The sequence below is a fragment of the Pungitius pungitius genome, chromosome 14, assembly GCF_949316345.1.
Source record: "Pungitius pungitius chromosome 14, fPunPun2.1, whole genome shotgun sequence".
Taxonomy (NCBI): domain Eukaryota; kingdom Metazoa; phylum Chordata; class Actinopteri; order Perciformes; family Gasterosteidae; genus Pungitius; species Pungitius pungitius.
Window position 1 is genome coordinate 2946695 of NC_084913.1, and position 19520 is coordinate 2966214.

Consider the following 19520-nt stretch of genomic DNA (forward strand, 5'->3'; position numbering starts at 1 on the left):
GTTACGTGTGTGTGTCCTTTGGTCATCTGCCTGCAACGTGGGGGGGGGGGGGGTGTAAAAGGGAGGGGGGGGTTTAATAGTTGGGGAGTGTGGAGTTTGATGCACATAGACACACATTCATGCAGGCAGGTCAGAGTGAGGAATCGACACCGGTGACACATTTGTCTGGTGGAATTTTGTGTTTTTTCATTAAATGTGTTTTATTTCAAATGTAATTACACATTTACAACATGTTTGCAAACTGAGTTGGTTGGAAAAAAAAGAAGAAGAAAAAAAAACGCATGATGATAAAGAAGCCAAATCAAACATGATCCTAAAATAAGGACTGATGGAACAAATTCCGCGGGTGGACTTGTTGAAGTGAAGGTGCCGTTGGAGGAAGTTTCTCCTTTTTGGAAAATGAACGGTTTCGCTTCGCCAGAAAGGTTTTATTCCCCCAGAAGCCGAAACACCATTTTCTGCTCACATTTCCAAGAGATGATTATTGTTTTCTGGCCATAACAACGTTACTAATGAAAATAAAGACTGAAGTGACAGCTGAGACGTCTTGTGGCAGGAAGTTGATGATTTCTTTGGCATTGGACAGTTTGAGGGCCTTAATTTAAGGTTTTCTTTATTTCACTGAACACGAGACCGTCTCCATCACTCCGTTGCATCCCATCAAGGCCGAGGACTTCTCACTTTCACACCCTTTTTAAAAAAAAATTCATGCCCAATGCATGTTTTGATCAAACGTCTTTTTCACCAGGAAAGCGGCCTCCCGTCACTTCTCACACCCGCCGCTCCCTCATCTCAGAGCGGCGTCATCGCACATTTGTTTTCCATTTAGGGAAAGATGGAAATATCCTCTTGGCAGCGAGACACTGCGCTCTTCCTCTTTCAAGCCGTCCCTTTTAGCTGTTCGTATACCCCCCCCCTCCCCCCTTCCCCCTCACCCCCACAGCCCTCCCACAGCAGAGCTCCCACCACATCTGTACAGTGGTTTGGTTTGGAAAGGAGGGAGGGAAGGAGGGAGGGAAGGAGGGAGGGAGGGAGTGTAAGAGAGTCAACCTCCAGATCTGACTCCATCAAATTTGCGTCCTGGAGCTTCTCTGGTTTGTTTCTTTTTAACCTGCAGACGAGACGCGAGGACTCGACTCGAGGACTCGACTCGAGGACTCGACTCGAGGACTCGACTCGAGGACTCGTGGTGCTGCAGATGTTGTTTTGGCTCCAAAGGACCCGAGGGACCCGAACCCGTGGAAGAAGATTCTCCGTCATGCAGCTTCCGTTCAGGGAACGGCCTTCACATGACTCCCTTCTGCTGGTATTCTCTTGGATACGGTTTTAAACCTCTAATTGTATAAGTGGTCGATAGTTGAAAGACACATTGACAGGTCTGAGTTCATCACCGGGTCATTTTCCCAGAGCGGGAATCTGGGTCATTATTTTAATCGAGAACAGACTTTCACCGCCAAAGTGTTCAAATATTCCCGTTCAAAGGCAAGATTATGAAAGGAAGGATAGAAGCATCCGTTGGATGGGTGGAGATTCGTGTCCAGTGAGACACACGATGACATAAGTGCTTTGCATTAAACTCACAGATGAAGAAGGTTGGCATTTGGGCCGTTACCATCGTGGTTTGCTGCAACCAGTATGTATTTTTGAACGGCATACCTGTCAATCACAGTAAGCCCCGCCCTAAAGCATCATGGACTAAATGAACATCACGCTGTACTGAAGAAGACTTGAAGCTGGAGACTGAGACCATAAACCCATGTTTACAATGTTTAGAAGAAGAGTCGTTTTCCCATAGACACCTATGGGGACCAGAGGAGTCACCCCCCCCCCCCTGGTGGCCATTACGGAGAAGGCAGCTTTATGGCTTCATGGTGCCCAGGTCTCCCATCAAAAAGAGACTCCTGGTTAAATAAAGGTTAAAATAAATAATAGTATAACACAGAAGATCAGATGCCCATGGGGGGAAACGTTGACGGGCTGAAGCTCATTTGTTCTCAGATACAACCCCCCCGGGCCCCCCCCAACACAGCGGCCTTGCTGCAGTCGCAGGTTGTGCTTTTTTGTTTTCTGTGCCGCTCGCTGAACTCAGCGATGCCACCAGACTTCAGCCCCCCAACGCCGCTCCTAACGAGTCCCTGAGGAGCGACCGGCTGTGCCCCCCCCCCACCTCCACTCCCCCACCCAGACATCCAAGCAATGCATCCGACCCAACCGTCGGCCCGAGGAGGCCTCCGTCCCCACAACATCTGGGCCCAAACGCCACGAGGAAGCATCATCTGCATTTAAATGGAAAACTGAGTTCGGTGACTCAGTGGTGCTGCGAAGGTCCGTGGGGGGGGGGGGGGGGGTATTTGCATGCAGGAGAGTCCGACGTGAGCGAGGTGCAGTCAGTTCCTCCCTGCCCACTACGTGGGCACGAGAGCACAAAATATCTCCCACAAAGCTGGAACACACACACACACACACACACACACACACACACGTCTGCGTTCAACAATGATTCAAAATATAATATTGTTGAAAGATTCATTCATTCATGTTTATTTGAAGTCACATCTTTTATATCTACAGTAATGAAATAGAGCTTTTTTTGCAGACATTACCGTTCAGGTTACATTTCTGTGGTGTAACGCTTAAAAGAAAACCCAGATAAATGTCCGTAGTGTGTGACGTGATGCACGAGGACGCCTGGCTCTGAGCGCATTAAAGGGCAGAAGTTTATGAGTAACGACCGATGACAACGTCAAACACAAAATGCTTTCGCTGGTTATTTCCTCTCAGACGTCGGGTAAAAAGCGTCTCCAAAATGTCACAGGAGACGTTTCAGAGCGCAGTAACCCGTCCGATGATCTTTAAACACGCCGTCGCTCATTCTAACGACATTTTGCACTTTTGTGCGTTTTTTTTATTATTTCGCATTGTGGTGTTCTCATTACAGGAGACAATGTATTCAGCATATTCTAAATCCTTCTGACATATCAATGTGTGCGTTTTGCCAAATTACCCCAAAATGACAAGTGAACCCCCCCCCCCCTCTCTCCCTCATTGATTGAGCCCATGAAGAAGTCTTCAAGAGCAGAGATCCCTCCGCCAGGAAACTAAGGAACTAGAAGCCAATCCACTGCTCTTCTTGTGTTAGTCTTTGTTTCAGGTGTGGCAGACTTTCTTTAACCTGGACACACACACACACACATACAGACACACACACACACACACAGTCTCACACTGCCATCTAGTGGCCACGATGCAAACACCACTCAACTGATCGATGTGAACGGAGCCGTTTGAAGTTTTAATTTCAGTTATTAGAGAGCTGGCGCTTTAATAAATGTCCTGATAAAAAAATGAGGGCTTGATTTATTCCCCCAGTAAACATTGTAAAAGTTTAGGGTCTCGATCTCTATTTTCAAGATCTTCTTCAATACAGCATGATGTTCATTTAGTAATTGATTTTCCATTTAGAGTCAAACAGACCATAAAGCAGTGGATGCTTTAGGGCGGGGCTTGCTGTGATTGACAGGCCGTCTCTGCTTCACTCCGCATTTTAAATTTCAGTCATTTCCAGCCATTGGTTGTAAGAAAAAAAAAAAAAGGGAACCGCATGATCAATTTAACGAATTCGAGGATGACGACATCCCTTAAACTACTTTAAACCTGTGAGTGATTTGTAGGATAATAAAGAAATGACTTAATGGATATATTAAACATGGGATACATTTCCACGTCGTGGTGAACAGATGAAACGGAGAGAAGCTGTTGAGAGATTTATTGCGGTTCGTTTCAAGCGACACGAAGCGTCATCACAGCAGCTCGTCTCCAGTGGGTTTCTACAGCTCGTGAAGATCCACTTTAGTCACATCGAGTGCCCCCCCCCCCAAAGTCCTGCCTGTCCTCTGCAAGCCTCCTGTTATTATAGAACTCTTTGACATGAGAAAACCCAAAGCACCAAAACAACAATCTACACCTGAATAATACACCGTGTCATCAGCGTGTGATGGAAATAAGACGCACATTCCTTACACTTACATCTGCTTTTACATTATTGCTTCATCGCAAAGCCCTACAGATGTAATGGATGGTGGGGGTTAAGTCGAGTTTGGGCACATCGTGAAGTCATATTTCATGGTGATAAACGGTAACTTGGAAAACAAAATACATCACATGCAAAAAAGCATCATTCTGCTCTGGAAGAATTGAGAGTAAAATAATTTGCAAAACGGAATTAAAATTGATCTCCAGGCACTTTTCTGAAAACCAGAGTAAAGAAAAAGGTTCCAGCAGCGGACATGAAGCCGCTGTGGTGAGATGATCCTCCAGCTGTGTGTCCAAACCAGTCCCGCCTTCTTCTTCTTCTTCTCGAGTTTCTGGGAGCAGCAGTCTGTGGTTCCTCCGCAGCATCAGGGAGGCACATTCACAACATCTGGACCTGTGCGCATGCGTCCATGTGAAGGTCTTCATATGGTTCATCCTGCAGGACGGACCTGCGGAGCTTTATTCACTCACCTCCTGAGAGCTACACCTTAATGCTCAAGAGCCAGAGGACTATTTATTGGATCACTGCAGAAAAACGCTGCTGTGAGGAACTTCATGTTCAAGAAGAACTACGAAGAACCCGTTTGGTTCAGGGGGGAAGAATCAATATGGACTTCCTGTCTGGGACAAAAGACCCTTCGGAGTCACAAAGCTCCACACGGGCCGAGCGTCCAGAACTTCCTTCTCCATCGGGTCTCCAATAACACCTTTATATTTACAGGATGTGTGGCGTGCAAACATTATACAGAAACTAGAGCCACTGGACTCGAGTTCCTACAAATAGAGGAGGAAGAGGAGGGTGAGAACTCTAGTGATGAAGGTTGAGGATGAGGAACAACACACACACACACACACACAATGTAAAACAGGACAAAAAGAATGCAGGATCGTGTTCAATTTATTCAACATTTTAAATGATGTTTGTTTACATGAACATGTTATAAAAAAAAAAAAACTAATTCTCTTCATACATTCAAGAGTCAAACTAAACTAGAATCAAAACCAGGTAATTAATTTTAAGCTCTTAAGAAAACAAACAAAACTTTGGGGAAAACTTTTGAATAAATAACATTATTATGTCGCATCAAAATCTGCAGTCAGCTACATCTTATATTGATTCTGCGACTAACATCTTTTTTTTTGTATTTCCATAAAGATAATTTAGTTAAACTGTTTCCGTTCTCCGTGTTTCGTCTCTTTTAAAAGAAGCTCAGGATCCTTTCAGATGAATCTCCACCGCGTTCAGACAGAAAGGGACGTTTATCTTTGCTTTCCTTCTTTAAATCGGAGACAACGCAGGAAAAAAAAAAAAAAAAAAAAGATTCTAACCCAACATCGGTTTTCCTGGTGGCTGCAGATCTCTAAACCCGTTTCACCTTAACCTGTGTGGACCTGAAGGAGGTCTGAGCTGCTCCTCGAGGAGGCTTTGTGCAGAAGAACAGACTCCTTTCAACCTGAAAAACCAACACGGATCCTGCTTCCAATCTCCAGCTGCCATTTAAACTCCAACTAAACAAGCCTCTCCTCCTCTACGTTTATACATCCTACAAAAATAAGTAGCATTCTTCTCATGATTAGTGCAAAAAGAGTGAAAAAAAGTGGGCACATCTGTCCTAAAAGTGTCCTTTAACATACTCAAATACAAATGCATAAAACGTCTGCTTATTGCTCCTTTTCTTCCTGACTCTCTGCTCCTCAAAGGGGAGAAAAGGATCCCTCCTGGTCGTCTCCTCGCCTCCTCCACTCAGTTCTCCTCCTCAGCGGCTTCAGGTCGCTGAAAGCAGCCTGGAAACGAGCTTGCTGCCTTAAGGCTTCTGATGCCTCCTTGCCTCCTTCCCTCCCTCCCTCCCTCCCTCCTTCCTTTCTCATTCTTTAAAACATAGTGCACAGCGAATGAAGACAATCAAAAACAACAAGTCTTTTTCCTTCTGTAAACAAGGAAAATGTTTTCTTCTAGTTTTAGCTCTGTATTAAGTGATTAAATTGTTATAATACAAATATACTTGATTTCAGGGCTCCATTGTTTTTGTTTCTGTAGGAAATGAACGATTTCGTCGCATTACAAATGTCAGCGAAAAACTACTTCTAAGCACCAGGAACCATCAGGATTAACGATAAAAAGCCGTTTTCAGTCGCTCTGATGGTTGAGAAATGAATTAATTATTTTATTAAGAGTCAGGTTATCATGTAAGATAATGTGGCTAATTCAAAGATAAGAGGCTTATGATTTCCAATTATCCGAGTTTAGATTGTGAGATTTTTTTTTTTTTGTTGATGACACATTTTTGTTTGGTTATTAACCAAATATTTTCTATTTATTTTTGTTCTCTACATTAAATCATTAAATAAAACCAATGAAATATAACTAACTGGAATATGTGTTCAGGAATCGCCTTTGGAACCCAGTAGAATAATGAAGGTAAAGCCCAGTTTACTGGATATTATTCTAAAATAAAAACACCCCGAGGACTCAAACCGCCTGAGTTCATCCAACTAAATAATATCAGCTCCACCATCGATGTAGAATACTCAAAAATAAATACACAACAGTTTACAGTCCATAAGATCTCACAAAAAAAGGCCACTTTGCTTTCAAAACTACGGAGGTCCAGATAAAAAATAAAAATAAAGTTTTCATACAACTTGGTGCAAAAGAAGTAAAAAGGTACCAAAGCGCCACTTTGACCCTCTGTGCAGGAACCTAACCGTCTACGGCTTATTGATCCGTGATTGGCGCCTCGCTCTGATTACGTCCCTCCGTCATCAAACGCACCGCAACTTTGGCATATTACAGAGATCTGTGGGCCACTAAAGGAATATTTATCTAAAGACATGAGCTACGAGGACGTTATAAAAACACGACAGCCGGGGTTTTTAATATTGATATGAACGTCGTGCTATTAATTCATAAAACGATGATTTGTTTTCATGGTTAGAATAAACTCACGTTATGGGATGATCTCTGAAGAAGGCGTGATTGCGTATTTGGTTGCAGCCGCGTTTCAATCCTCTGCAATCAGCACAAAGCACACTTTACAATGGTTGCTTTACAATGTGGGAGAACGAGGAATGAACTCAAATCAAAGAAAAGGAAAGCGAGCAGATGGTAATGACGATGATTTTTTTTTACTGTGCAAAGTCCAGAAATGATCTCTCATTTCTCTGAGATGACGACATGAATGAAATGAGAAGACGCTCCACGTCAAGCTTCAACAAGCATCCTCCTACAACGGATTGGTTTCCTTTTGTGTGATTAATCTGCCATCTCTTCATGTCATTTTGATCCCTCGGTCAATAAATTATTGAGTAAAATTACACAAAAACCAAATATCAGCATATAATACACAAACAGTGCAGAAGAGTTTAACATAACGGTGATGAGTTTCTTTTTGATTTTGTACCTTTTTACATTAGATAGCAGTTCATTTCTTCTTTTTTTTATCTTAAATTGATGGTTTGAGGCAGCTGTAACCTCGGTTTGTGTGTTTGTGTGACCGGAGCCCCTCCCCCCCCCCCAAACCTCTCAGCGGTTGTTGTTGTTGTTTACAAATGCCCAGTGTCCTGATGGGGAACCAGTTAGCGGTTGCGCGTGGCTGCCTGCTCCTTCTCCTCCTTCTCCGCCTTCTCTTTGGCCTTCTCCTTCTCGATCAGCTTCTCCTCCTTCTGCAGCATCACCATGATGTCGGCCACCTGCGTGGTGGAGATGTCGATGTCCTCCTTGTCGATCAGTTCCACCACCTGAGGGACGCCAGGGATTCATCACAGCCTTAAAATGGGCCCCCACACCCCCCGAATCTATCTGCTGTGCATATTTCACATCATAACTCAAGTGCTTGCGTCGAACAGAGTACAACGTGAAGCCCGTCGGACCCTCGGGACGCACCTTGATGACGTCGTCGATGTCGATCTTGCCGTCCTTGTTGTCGTCCAGCGCCTCGGCGATGCTCTGCAGCTTGTGCTCCGGGATGTTCTGGATCTGCCGCATGACGCCGATGAGCTCCGCGATGCTGATCAGGTTCTCCCTGAAGGTGTAGAACAGACTGCATACAGGAAACGGCGTGTAACCAAAGGCGATGAGGAGGAGGAGGAGGAGGAAGAGGAGGAGGTGAAGAAGACTCGAGGACAACATGCCGCACGTCAAAGGTCGCCCCGATCACACCAATCAAACACTTCACGTTTTAATCATTGAAGGACGCCATCTGGGGTCAAAGGTGCCTCAGAGGGGAATCATGCTGAAGATGCTCCTTCAAACTATTAGTGCGGATGCACCGATACAGATGTTGGGCGGATTCAATTCAATGTGTCTATAATAGAATTACTGTATATTACATCATCATTTTACAAAGAAATACAATTAAATATATGAACTTTTTTGTCACAATCCTTTTTTTTTTTGCCTTACACAAAAAGGAAGGATCCCCAGCTCTTCCACACTGGGGGGGGGGGGGGGGGGTCACAGCTCATCAATTGATCACTGGTGATTAAATCGGTCCAGATTCCCAAAATCAGCCCAGTGCATCCTTGATTATTAGATGGTTTTAAAATGATTTGTTCTAAAAGTTGTTAAATTGTGTATAAAGCTCAGAAATGCCCACAAAGAGAATCAATTGAACCAATTATGATTTTTGCACAAACATCTTCTGCGTTATTAAATCAGACATCTAATATTCCCAAATTCTCATTTGAGGTCACAGATCCCCAAAAAAAAGAAAGAAAAAAAAAAAAGACTAAACTACATTCTGACTAAATGTATTTCATTTATTAGGGAGGATTAACAGTTTATTAAAGTGCAGTGTTAGCATGTAGCGAGCACACGGGTCTGCTTACCTTTTGGCATCGCTCTGTTTAGTAAAGAATAATCTGTGAAATTTTAAATGAATTAGGGTTGTTTTTTCCTTCATTTTCCTCTGAACACTGACAGCATAAGATCAATGTCCTTTCTTTTTTTTTTTTTTTATCTAGGAAATCTGCGGCGTCATTTCACAGTGGAAGTGATGAAGGTGAAGATAAGGGTGACAGTCACTAAATGTGGACTAATCTGCAGCTGAAAATAGTCCCCAACAAACACCGTGTTTGGTCCCATTTGATAAAAATATCCACCTTAGAAACAGAGACGGGCGTCCATATTGTTTGTCTTAAAACTTTTGGGGAATTCCCCGTGAACTTTTGATCCAAAGCGGACTCTGAACCCGTGGTTTAGCTCCTCTGAACCTCTGCGTACGGCGGCGTGTGAATCCGGCTCTTACCCGACGGGCGGCGTGGACCCGCCGTCCATCTGTCCGTCCAGGATGACCTTGTCCTTCTCCAGTTCCCCGATGATCTTGTCGATGCGACCGATCATGCGGTTGACCCTCTTTGACAGGCGCTGGCTGGCCTTCGACTCCTCCAGCGCCTTTTCTTGGCCGGTCTTGGAGAGCTCCATCTTTATCTCCTCCAGATCCTGCAAAGACAAACCCCAGTAAAACACCGGAAAAGAGGACGAAAGAGGGGAGGACGGATCTCTCCGGATCACCGCAGTCGGGCACCTCGTTGTATTCCTGGACGTCGTCCTTCAGCTCCTCCAGCTCCTCCTTCTCCAGGGTCAGCAGCTTCTTCTGCTCCTTCAGCTTTGAGCACGCGTCGCTCAACAGGTCAATCTCATCTTTGGTGATCTCCTCACCCTGAAACAGACGTTACGGTTACAGCTCCCAAATGTCAGAAACAACAACCACTACTTAATAAAATAGGACCTCCATCAAAATACCCTTCAAACAATGAAAAAAACCAATGATGAACATATCGTATTTTGCCGGAAATGGACAAAAAGTCCAGTCAGAGGGTCCATCCACCGGACAAGTGCCACATGTGCATTTAGCACAAAATTAGTGACCAAGCTATAACACACAGAAGGGGCAGATGAGGGGAAGCTCTAGAGGACACTGGGACACTCCCCAAAACCCCCAAAACTCACAACGGTTAGTCAGGGAGAGGAAAGGCTCCACTGGGTCTGTGACATCGCAAAGAAGGATGGAAAAGGAAAAGACCCGACAGGTGCGGTCCAAACAGGATTTGCAAATCACAATTAGCATTTCTTCATCCTATCCAGAGCATCAGATGAGACAGCTTTCACTCAATAGGCGAAGAATCTATTCCTTACATGTGTTATTTGTCCGGACTCTCTGCTCTAATTGATCTCGTCTGCTTTACATCCACAAATCCACAGAATTTGTGGTTTGATCTCACTTCTGTCGACATTTCATCAAGCCAATAAAAACCTCCTTTTAAGAGCGACTCCCGGAGTTTAGAGTACGTTCCCACTCATTCCGAAGCTTTTAAATCGAACCGTCGGCTCAGACAGCTCTCGAGAAATGCCGGGATTATATATATATATATATATATATATATACATGTATATATATATATATATACACTGTATATGCGCAAGTGCTGTTTCACCCTCACCGGGGCTCAGACAAGGACCAGATGGTGTGCGTGCGGGGAAGGACTGGTAGAAATGTGAGGGTCATTTGGGAGGAGAAGCATCTTTTTAAAGCTGACCTGGAAGCGCAGGAACTTCTGCCACCGCTCAAACTGCGTCTCGCACAATTGATCAAATGAAAAAGTGTCAACAAGTGAGCAAAAGTAAAGCAAATAATGAAGAAACAGAACATGTTTACAGATAAAACGGGTATGAGGTTCTATTACGGAAAGAGCTGCATCAAAATACTTTGTAACAAAAGTGGCATTTTCCACATTATTTAGACATTTGGTTCCTTATGACTTCTTAAAACACATACGGAGAGTATTCTCATTTATAATGTCCAACAATGATTTGTGATCAACTTGTTAATTCCTTTGATATGTAGGATAATAAAAAAACGTATCCTTAGCTTAGCGCAGCTGTAGCAAACTGCATCACAATGTGGATTACATTATAAGCAGCTTTTGAAAAAAGAGGAGGATGTTCCTTCCAATCGGTGTCTGGATAAAAGCGGCGTGATCGTGAGCACTCGGCCAAGACGGTCCGAAAGCCAAGAGGACAAAGCTCATTACTAAACATTAAAGGCCGTCTAAGGTTCCTCCTCCTCGCTGAGGCTCTAACCCGAACCCACTGATCTCACAGACGTCACCTTGATGCCTTCGATGACCGGCGCCGTGTCCTTCAGCGTCTCCGAGTGAGCAGCGACGTCCGCTTTGACCTGCTCCGCCTCAAACTCCAACTCGCCCTCCTGCAGGGGGGGGGGGGGGGCAGAGACCAGGCGGACTGATTAAAACAAAGTCTGCTCATACTCCGTATAATAAAGAGTCTCTAGGTATAAACCCCTGGAGGCTGGGAAGCCTTACACAGAACTCTGCATGTATGTGAACCGTTACCTTGGCGGCCTTCTCCGCGGCGTCCGCCAACCTCTCCATCGCCCGGTCCTTGTTGTCCTGGCGTATGGCCGCCTCCTCCCGCAGCGTGGTCTCCACCTTGGCCTTATTGTCCACTTTGGAGAGCTCCATCTCCGCCACCATCATCTGGGCCTCCTTTGTCTGGGGAAAATAATGCCTCTTTTTATTCAAACCCAACCACTGACCTTAGGTTTCACACGTAGAGACACACGGCCTCACTAGAAGTGTCCTTGACTGAAGCGGTCATCTCTCCTTTCCTCTCTCCTTCTCCCTTGATCAGTTAGTTTGTGCCGTTGGGAAACTTTAGTGTTGTTTCAGATTCACCGACGGACACAACAGCTTCAGCTCGATGTCAAAGCACTGAGGTAAATATAGCAGTCACCTTTCCTTCAGGGGTCTAAAATGCAGCTTTGCTCCCTCGTACAAACCACAGCTCCGATCATCCGCACTGTCCCTGTAACGTACCACTATCTCGGGCAGCGTCTGCAGCGTGGTCTTCAGCTGGTCGGCGGGGGAAAGGGTGTCGGGGAGGAACATGGCTCGAGACAGCAGCAGCAGGGAGGTGGGGATCTGCTGGTTCAGATGGAGCTCCAGCCACTACAAGGGCACAATACAAGAAGATGGTTTGATATCTCCTCCACGCGGGAGAACAGGAGACGATGAAGAATGGAAAAGTATTTAGTATATATAATAAAAGTTGTTCCATCCTGCCGTTACCTGGATGAGCTGCTCCCTCAGCCGTTCTTCTGTGACTCCGAGTGACCTCATGCCTCTGGCGCGACACGCCGTCTGCACCTCGTTCACGCTCATGCTCTCCACGCCTTCCTCCGCTATCAGCTGGAGCCCACGAGAGTGCGCACACACACACACACACACACTTTAGGGACCCGCGAGGACGTTCGTCGAGTGAAAACACGGAATCTGCGTTCGCGGCTCGTACCTTGTCGTCCGCGCGGATGGTCCGGAGCTTCATGATGAGCTGGAAGCGGAGGAAGTTGTTGGTCCCGATGGACTGGAGCTCCAGGAGGCGGCAGAGAGCCACCAGCTGGGGCCGGGTCAGGTTGTCCAGAGTCAGCTCGTCCTCGAACAGTTTGGAGAATCTGATGATCTGCTCATTGCTGGGACGTTCCCCAGAGTCCCGGATCTACCAACATGATATAGTCATGAATATATTGTGCTGCTATTCATGCAAATAGTAGAAATTAATCTTTAATTTTCCCCTCTTTCCAGGATTGTAATGTAACGGCTGTGTAGAAAATACTCAAAAACAGGACTTTATGAATCCTGAAGGAAATTCTGTTTCTCAAAAAATATATAGTCTTATATATATGTAAACAAACAATGCCAAAAATATATATAGTCTTATATATATGTAAACAAACAATGCCAAATAGAAAAACCAAAGATTATTTAAACAAATGGGTTAATTAGACTAAAATAATCTCATCGTGCAGCTTTTCTTGCATAGAATAAACTCGTCCTTGTTTCCACCAGCAGAGGGCAGCACTGAGCCTCCACTCCTCTCAGGGGGCCCCGCTTACACCCACCTTCTGGAAGAAGGTGGAGAACTCCTCCGTCACGTTGCCCTGGGCCGCCTTGTTCCGCAGAGCGATCTCCTCGATGGTGTCCTGCAAGAACTTGGCCATCTCCAGTTTGACCCTCAGCTCCGTTTTCAACCTCTCCTCCTGGAAACCAACGTGTGGCACAGACTCCGTTAACAATCTTCATCAGATTGATATCAAAGGACATTTAGCTGAGCATTCTGTTTAAATGTTATATATAAAAATATATATATATGATCTACTTTCACTCCCACACACCTTCTTGGACTGCGTCTCGAAGGTGGACGGCAGCATGTTGGGGAAAAGCTTCAGCGCTACGGGAAGCAGGAACTCCATGAAGGGGACGATGATGAACACCAGGAAGGGCAGCAGCCGGAAGACGTCGGCGCACGTCCGGAGGAACTGGGGAGGACATTTTGGGGAAACCTTTCATTAGAAGGAACCGGTGACAACGTTCGGCAGGACTCTCCTCCGGCTGAGCTTGGCCTCGGCCTCCAGCAGAGAGCGCCACAAAGTGTTTACCTTCCTCTTCCTTTGTCTCTGGCTACAATCGCCCCGCTCGGCCCCCTCGGCCTCCAACAGTCAGCACTTTTGACCCCCCCCCCGCGCATCTCCACGGCAACAGAAGCCTCTGAATTCAAACGGCGCTTTATTATATATATTTTTTGTGTGCATGGAGACCAAAGTGAACATTCTGACTCAGAAGCTGTCCCCCTTTTTTAAAAAAGGCCAACAGGAAGCACATTTGTTCCACCCAAAAACCTGAACAATCGTAGCGGTACCAGGCAAATGTAAGGGGGGGGAGGGGGGGGGGGGCAAGTCACCTCTTTCTCCACTCGTTTGGCCACCTGCACGCCCCGGGAGCAGCCGCGTGAGGGATTGAGGGCGGCCCAAGTGAAAAGGCCTTTTGTCCGCAGCCCCATTGACATGTATATCGTCTCCCAGTTTCACGTGAAAGGGAGGAGGGGGGGAGGGGGGGGTGGGAGGGAATAGAAGGAGCTTTAAGCAGAGGTCTATCGTGGCTGAATATGAAAAGGAGGAGATTAAGGAGGCGAAGGCCGGCCAGGTCAGATCAATGGGGCGTAGATGGACCCGCTGCGAGGGAGTGGGTTGCATTTGAAAAGGTGCAGATGGGTCCTGTTGTGGGTTTAATGGGGGGGGGGGGATTACTGCCATCATCAGCACTGACCAGCAGCATTTGACACCTCAGTAAGGCTTTATTTACTGTGACTTAAAGTCACACTGAGCAGGAATGTATTGAAGCAAACACCGTGGGGTTTCTTAGAGTTTAACTTATGGATAGCTGATTGATTGTTTTAAGGGATTTTTGCATAGTTTGTCATACGCATATATAAAATAAAAATATATCTAAAATACAAATATCAATGTGGATCTAAAACACTGATGAGTTACAACAGAATACACTCAATGTAAATGACTTTTCAAATAGGTGTTAATTTTGTTTTAACTGGGGCATCAGTGATGCTAATGATTCCCACCAAGTCTGCAACATCCTGTACTATAGCTCATCTTACCTGTAATGACACCTGCATCAGACTACTGCGCCTCAAAGCCTACCAGCAACCAGCCAAATACCTTTCAATGTCTGTTTTAGAATGAGTTATTCTAAAGCTGGCTTATTTGAATTAGGTCATCAACATTAATGCAAATGCAGTGTTGACGTTGGCTCTGTATTCAGATGTAATGTGCAGGAATGACTGACAGCTCCTTATGAGGCCCTTCTGCCCCCATCGACTACATCGCCCATCATCACGGATTGGACATCAGCATGGCAAACTTTCCCGCAAGCCGAGGAGTTATCCAATCAACGACTCTTCACCTAACGCGTCTCGCTGAGAAGCTTTAATCAGGCAGCACAATCTGCTGAGGGCCAACTTCTATAATTGATCCCATTAAGTGTGAGAAGCTGTGGATTAAACCTTGTGGAACAGGATGTCAGGGCGGTCATCCTTAAACCGTGCACAGTCATCTCTGATGTCTAAACTCGCTAAACTCGGAGTCAGACGTGAGGAGGGACACTTCTTTTCACTTCAGGTTGTGCTCGGATATTATTTTCTTGAAATGGTACAAAATCATTTCTGCAAAAAGAATAATATGTATTCTTATCCGATGTGGTCAAATGTAACTAAACGCTAAGCCACAACCCCCACGGTTACAGTGGCTACACCTTCCAATCCCAACCGTAACCATGACAACTCTTCTCACGCTGAGCCAGCAACAAGCGACGTGCGACATGACAACAGCTGCAGCGTCCATCATCTACATGAAATGCTTGATGACAGAGTCATTTGTGGACAAAAACTCCTGCTAAAGAGTCTCACATAGGGAGCAGGAGACAAGATGCACGACGCCGCGCTGAAAGGCAGCGGCTAGAAGCCGCATTCGAGCCCATGTGTCACAGTGTTGTTGTGGTGGGAATCCTCTGCATCGTGTCAACAGATTCCGGGAGAACGGGACACCTAAATCTGCTCACCTGTCTCCTCTCGCGGCGGGACAGCGGGTGTCCGTTCAACACCCTCCAAAGCATCCGCCCGGCGATGGTGGTGTCGATCCACAGCAGCCTGAAGCCGTGGTAGTAGTGCTTGACCTCGTCTACCACCCACTGGCGCAGTGTCCTTTTCACGGGGGCCGCGTCCAGCGTGGGGCTGTACACCGGCCCGCCTTCCTCCAGCTTCTTCTTCTTGTCCTTTAACGACCGCAGTGACTTCTCCACCTTGGAGTCGTCCCACCTGCTCCCGGAGGTGTGTATCCACCTGACACAGGGTAGGTGCCGCGGGCGGGCCATGGTCCAGTGGGTCCCCGTGGTGGCCGCGGGGTACACCGAAGAAGAGGCCAGGGCGAAACCACAGTAGAGGCGCTGTATGTCCAGGCTCTGGGAGGGGCCCACGCATCCATCTGCTGAGGGGACGGAGGGGCCCAGGGACGACACCTGGGCCAAGCTGCCAAGTCGTCTGAGAGGGAAATAAAAGATGGAAATAGAATTGATTTAAATATAATACCACACATAAAAATACTCTGAATAACAGCTTTAAAGACATAAAACGTGATCCAAGTCATTGAAAGTTAAACTGTACCACAAGCTTTTTTTCCTTTACATGTTTGGAGGAAATATAGACCCTGAAGAGGCGACGCATTTGATTGGCTTACGTTTGACTGGAGAGGCGCAGAGCTGTGCAGTTGAAACAGGCTCCATCTTGTACTTTCCCTGAAAAGAAAGAGAAAAGAAAAACAAAAGAAACATGAGGCGCAGTGTTCTGATAGTCCCACATGAAAAAAACTCTCCACAAGTTCTGACAGGTCTAAAACTTTACTGCAACTTTATTTCTCAACAAACTGACCCTGATGTGACCCGAGCAAAACCACACGATGGCCATATCTGGTTATGCATTAACATGACAGGAAGTAGAGCCTCAGACTTCAATAATGCAATAAATCCAAATCCTATTCAAAGAATCACTTCCATTACTTCTCTTGTGCCATTTTCCCTTTTTTCTACATCCAGAATTGATCTTTGCCACACATCTTTTGCAATATGTGCCGTCTGTAAAGACCTCTGGTGTTTCGTTCCCCTGCTCGCTCTCTTTGCTGTTTGGGATATTCACCACCGCGAGGCTCCCAAACCCCCAGAGGCCCCCCCCCCCCCCCCCGCTGTCAGCAAGACACAAACACACACCGAAGAGCCCGGGCGCAGGGCGGGGGGGTGAGACACATGCAACCAATCACGTCGGGCGCACATGGCCTAACCACGCCTCTCCTCTGGCTCTCACATGGCCCGACTGGAGTGGATCCAGCAGGGCCTGGTAGGACACGGCAGGCTGTGGCGGGTAGGCCAGAGGACACCGACTTTACTGGAACAGGGTCCCCTTTTGTGGCTGGAAAAGCAGCCTACTGTGGCGTGCAGAGAAAACCCTGGAAGTACAGTAGAACCCTCACAGTGGAGCGCTCACCTGGGCTGCAGATCTCTACAGGGTCCTACACGCGTTGCCTTACGTTGATCATTTTCTAGGTCTGGTTGCACAACTCGTATATCCCAAAGGAGATACTTATTCTTCACTTTCAGACACTTCGAGCATTTAAAAACATGAAAAAGAGCTTTAAATCTAAAAGAAATTGCATTCAGTGCAGAACCAAACACACGCATATACGTATGTGTATATTTCCATGTGTTCACACTTCTTAAGGGTATTTTTATATATAGACCTTACCCTTGAAGTGTTGGTAAATTATTATGTGGCCCTTGCGTCAGATAAGGAAACAGTAAAAAAGTAAAAGTAAAAAACCCCATGAGAAGCAACAGAGCACGACTCGCAGGCCGGCAACAAATGGAAATACACACATACTTTTCCCATAGGATTTTCTATAAGCTGTATTATGAAACCAAAGAAGGTTTATTAAAATTAACTATAATGCACAGGAGCAAAGTTGTATCCGATACATCTCAACATTACAATGATACGTGCCATACGTGCCATTGTTTCTGGTGTTTCATGGAGCATTTTTTACTGGACTTGTTGATCCAAAGGTATCATTTAAAACATATATATATATAAATATTGTGCTCTCAATCCACGGCTATTGGGAGCTCCTATATTCTTTATCGATTTGTTTACTTTCCCATTGGCTGATGCAAAACCAAAGAGACATGGACACAAATCAAGCGTGTTCAAGGGGCAGAATGTTGCTGAGCTCACTTCCAGACTGTGGTTTGTTTTGATGAGTCTGACTTGCTGGGTATGTGGCTTTAATGGCTCTCGCATTTGAAGCATCTCCTTTCGGAGTTGCCAGAAAGTATAATGTGTCTGGCTCACGTCCCCGTGGTTAACACTCTCAGTCATTCAAACAGCCAGTGTGCTCAAAGGAGAGTAGTGTCAGGCACGAGAGCCCCGAGGTCGGCGTCGATGTGGAATCGGTTAAGATTATCTCAGGTAGAGTTATAAGAGGAGCCGACCTTTTGTCTGAGAGTCTGGGCCTAAAGCCAAGAGCTGGGCCTCAGTGCGGAGGGAACAACTTCCTTTATGACCCTCTCGCCTATAAATAAGCACAGCGCTAATGGACCAACTAGAAGACAACTATAAAGACAACCATTTAAAACCATTTATTCTGATCTATAAAATGCTGACTAAGTCTATTCAATGGCTCAACGTGATACACAGGTACATTGTACTGGTGCAAGGAGACGTATCACCTCAATATACAGTATATGGCCGTTACCTTTGGCATTCTAAAAATAATAAGTTATGATTTAAAAAGGTATTCTTCACAAACCGTTCACCTTATTTTGGGAACAACAACAACAACAACAACAACAACATTCCACCCGTCTCCCGACATCACAATGAAGCCACAACAATGAACCATAATAAAGGAGCCATAACAACGGCTTCTTGCTTGGAGCATCTCGTACTGAACCAACAGAAGCTGCCTTCCACAGCAAGTGTCCTCACAGACTGCGACGCAGGGAGGGGGGGGGGGGGGGGAGACATTGGGGGAGGGGTCCACAGACGTCGTCCCCGAATCATGCTTCCCCTGCTCCTCTTTTGGGAATTTTCACCAGAAAAACAAGGTGTGGTGCATCGAGGCGCCTCTTCCACGAACCGCTGCGTGTTTCGGCGTAATGACAGGCGGCTTAAACACGCTCATGCTCGCATACCCTGTCACCTTGAGTCAAGACACCATCTTCCGGAACACCCCCCCCCCCCAAAACAGGGGCCAACGTGCCTCGGTAGTGCACGTTAACTTAACGTTAACTGACTCCTAGTCATGCTACTGTTGTACCGTTAATTGTTCGCTTCATTTCGTCGAGGCTCTCTCGGCGTAGTAAACAGCTAGCTAGCGTTAAGTTAACCAGAAACAAACGGGACGAACACAGATGCCTTACCTTTGCCTTTCTTGAACTCGTTATTTAGGGACCTGGAGGTTTTCATTAAAGGTGCTCGGGACCTCGTAAACAGGATTAACGCCATGAGCTTTTCGGGTTGCACCAACGTTATCGTTAATAGTTAACGGTAGGTTACACGCTAAGATAGCCTGTTAGCTAGCTACTGTTTGTTCAAGATGTCGAAACGAAACGAGCCGTTGCACATAGAAATATCCAAAACCCGGGGAAAAACAAATCCTGGTGTACCTTTAGGACGCTACGACGCATGTATAACTGTATAAATGTAGCTCCATGCCCTTCCTTACTACGTAGCTGACAGCTAACCGGACCAGGCTCCCGAGTGACGTCGTACCGGTGTTGCGTTTTGTTAGGCAGCTTGCGATCGTGTGATGACTGACAGCTTCCGGTGTGTTTATAAAATAAAAGCCCGTGTTTCCGAGTCGGTGGGCGCTGCAATGAAGTTTTTCAACGTTTTGGTCTGTATGGAAGTAAAAATAAAACCGCAAAAAATTCAGAAACCAATATTGCAAGAAAAGAAAATGCCAATGCTTATTTCCAAAAGTATGGTGCTTTTATGTTTTCTCTGTATTATGTCATGAAATGTATACATTGTGTGTGTTTTTAATACACATAAGTATTACTTTCACCTTATTTAA

At 45.9% G+C, this 19520-nt stretch overlaps 1 protein-coding gene across 4 annotated transcripts; it reads right to left on the bottom strand.

The window, feature by feature from the left end:
• Positions 1 to 4914: 4914 nt before the first annotated feature.
• letm1 (leucine zipper-EF-hand containing transmembrane protein 1) lies at positions 4915 to 19244 on the bottom strand. Of its 4 annotated transcripts, none has more exons than XM_037487249.2 (15): positions 18865 to 19244; positions 16134 to 16191; positions 15460 to 15937; positions 13224 to 13367; positions 12951 to 13088; positions 12344 to 12547; positions 12121 to 12240; positions 11869 to 12000; positions 11386 to 11544; positions 11142 to 11240; positions 9558 to 9692; positions 9279 to 9472; positions 8860 to 8892; positions 7916 to 8054; positions 4915 to 7770 (listed from the first exon to the last, which is right to left on the bottom strand). In XM_037487249.2, the coding sequence occupies exons 1-15, from the start codon at positions 18947 to 18949 to the stop codon at positions 7609 to 7611; spliced, it is 2280 nt and encodes a 759-aa protein (XP_037343146.2). In that variant the 5' UTR covers positions 18950 to 19244; the 3' UTR covers positions 4915 to 7608. The 4 variants fall into 4 exon arrangements, with proteins under 4 accessions (XP_037343146.2, XP_037343145.2, XP_037343148.2 ...); XM_037487248.2 differs by having other exon boundaries at positions 7916 to 8072; XM_037487251.2 differs by lacking the exon at positions 8860 to 8892.
• Positions 19245 to 19520: the final 276 nt, after the last annotated feature.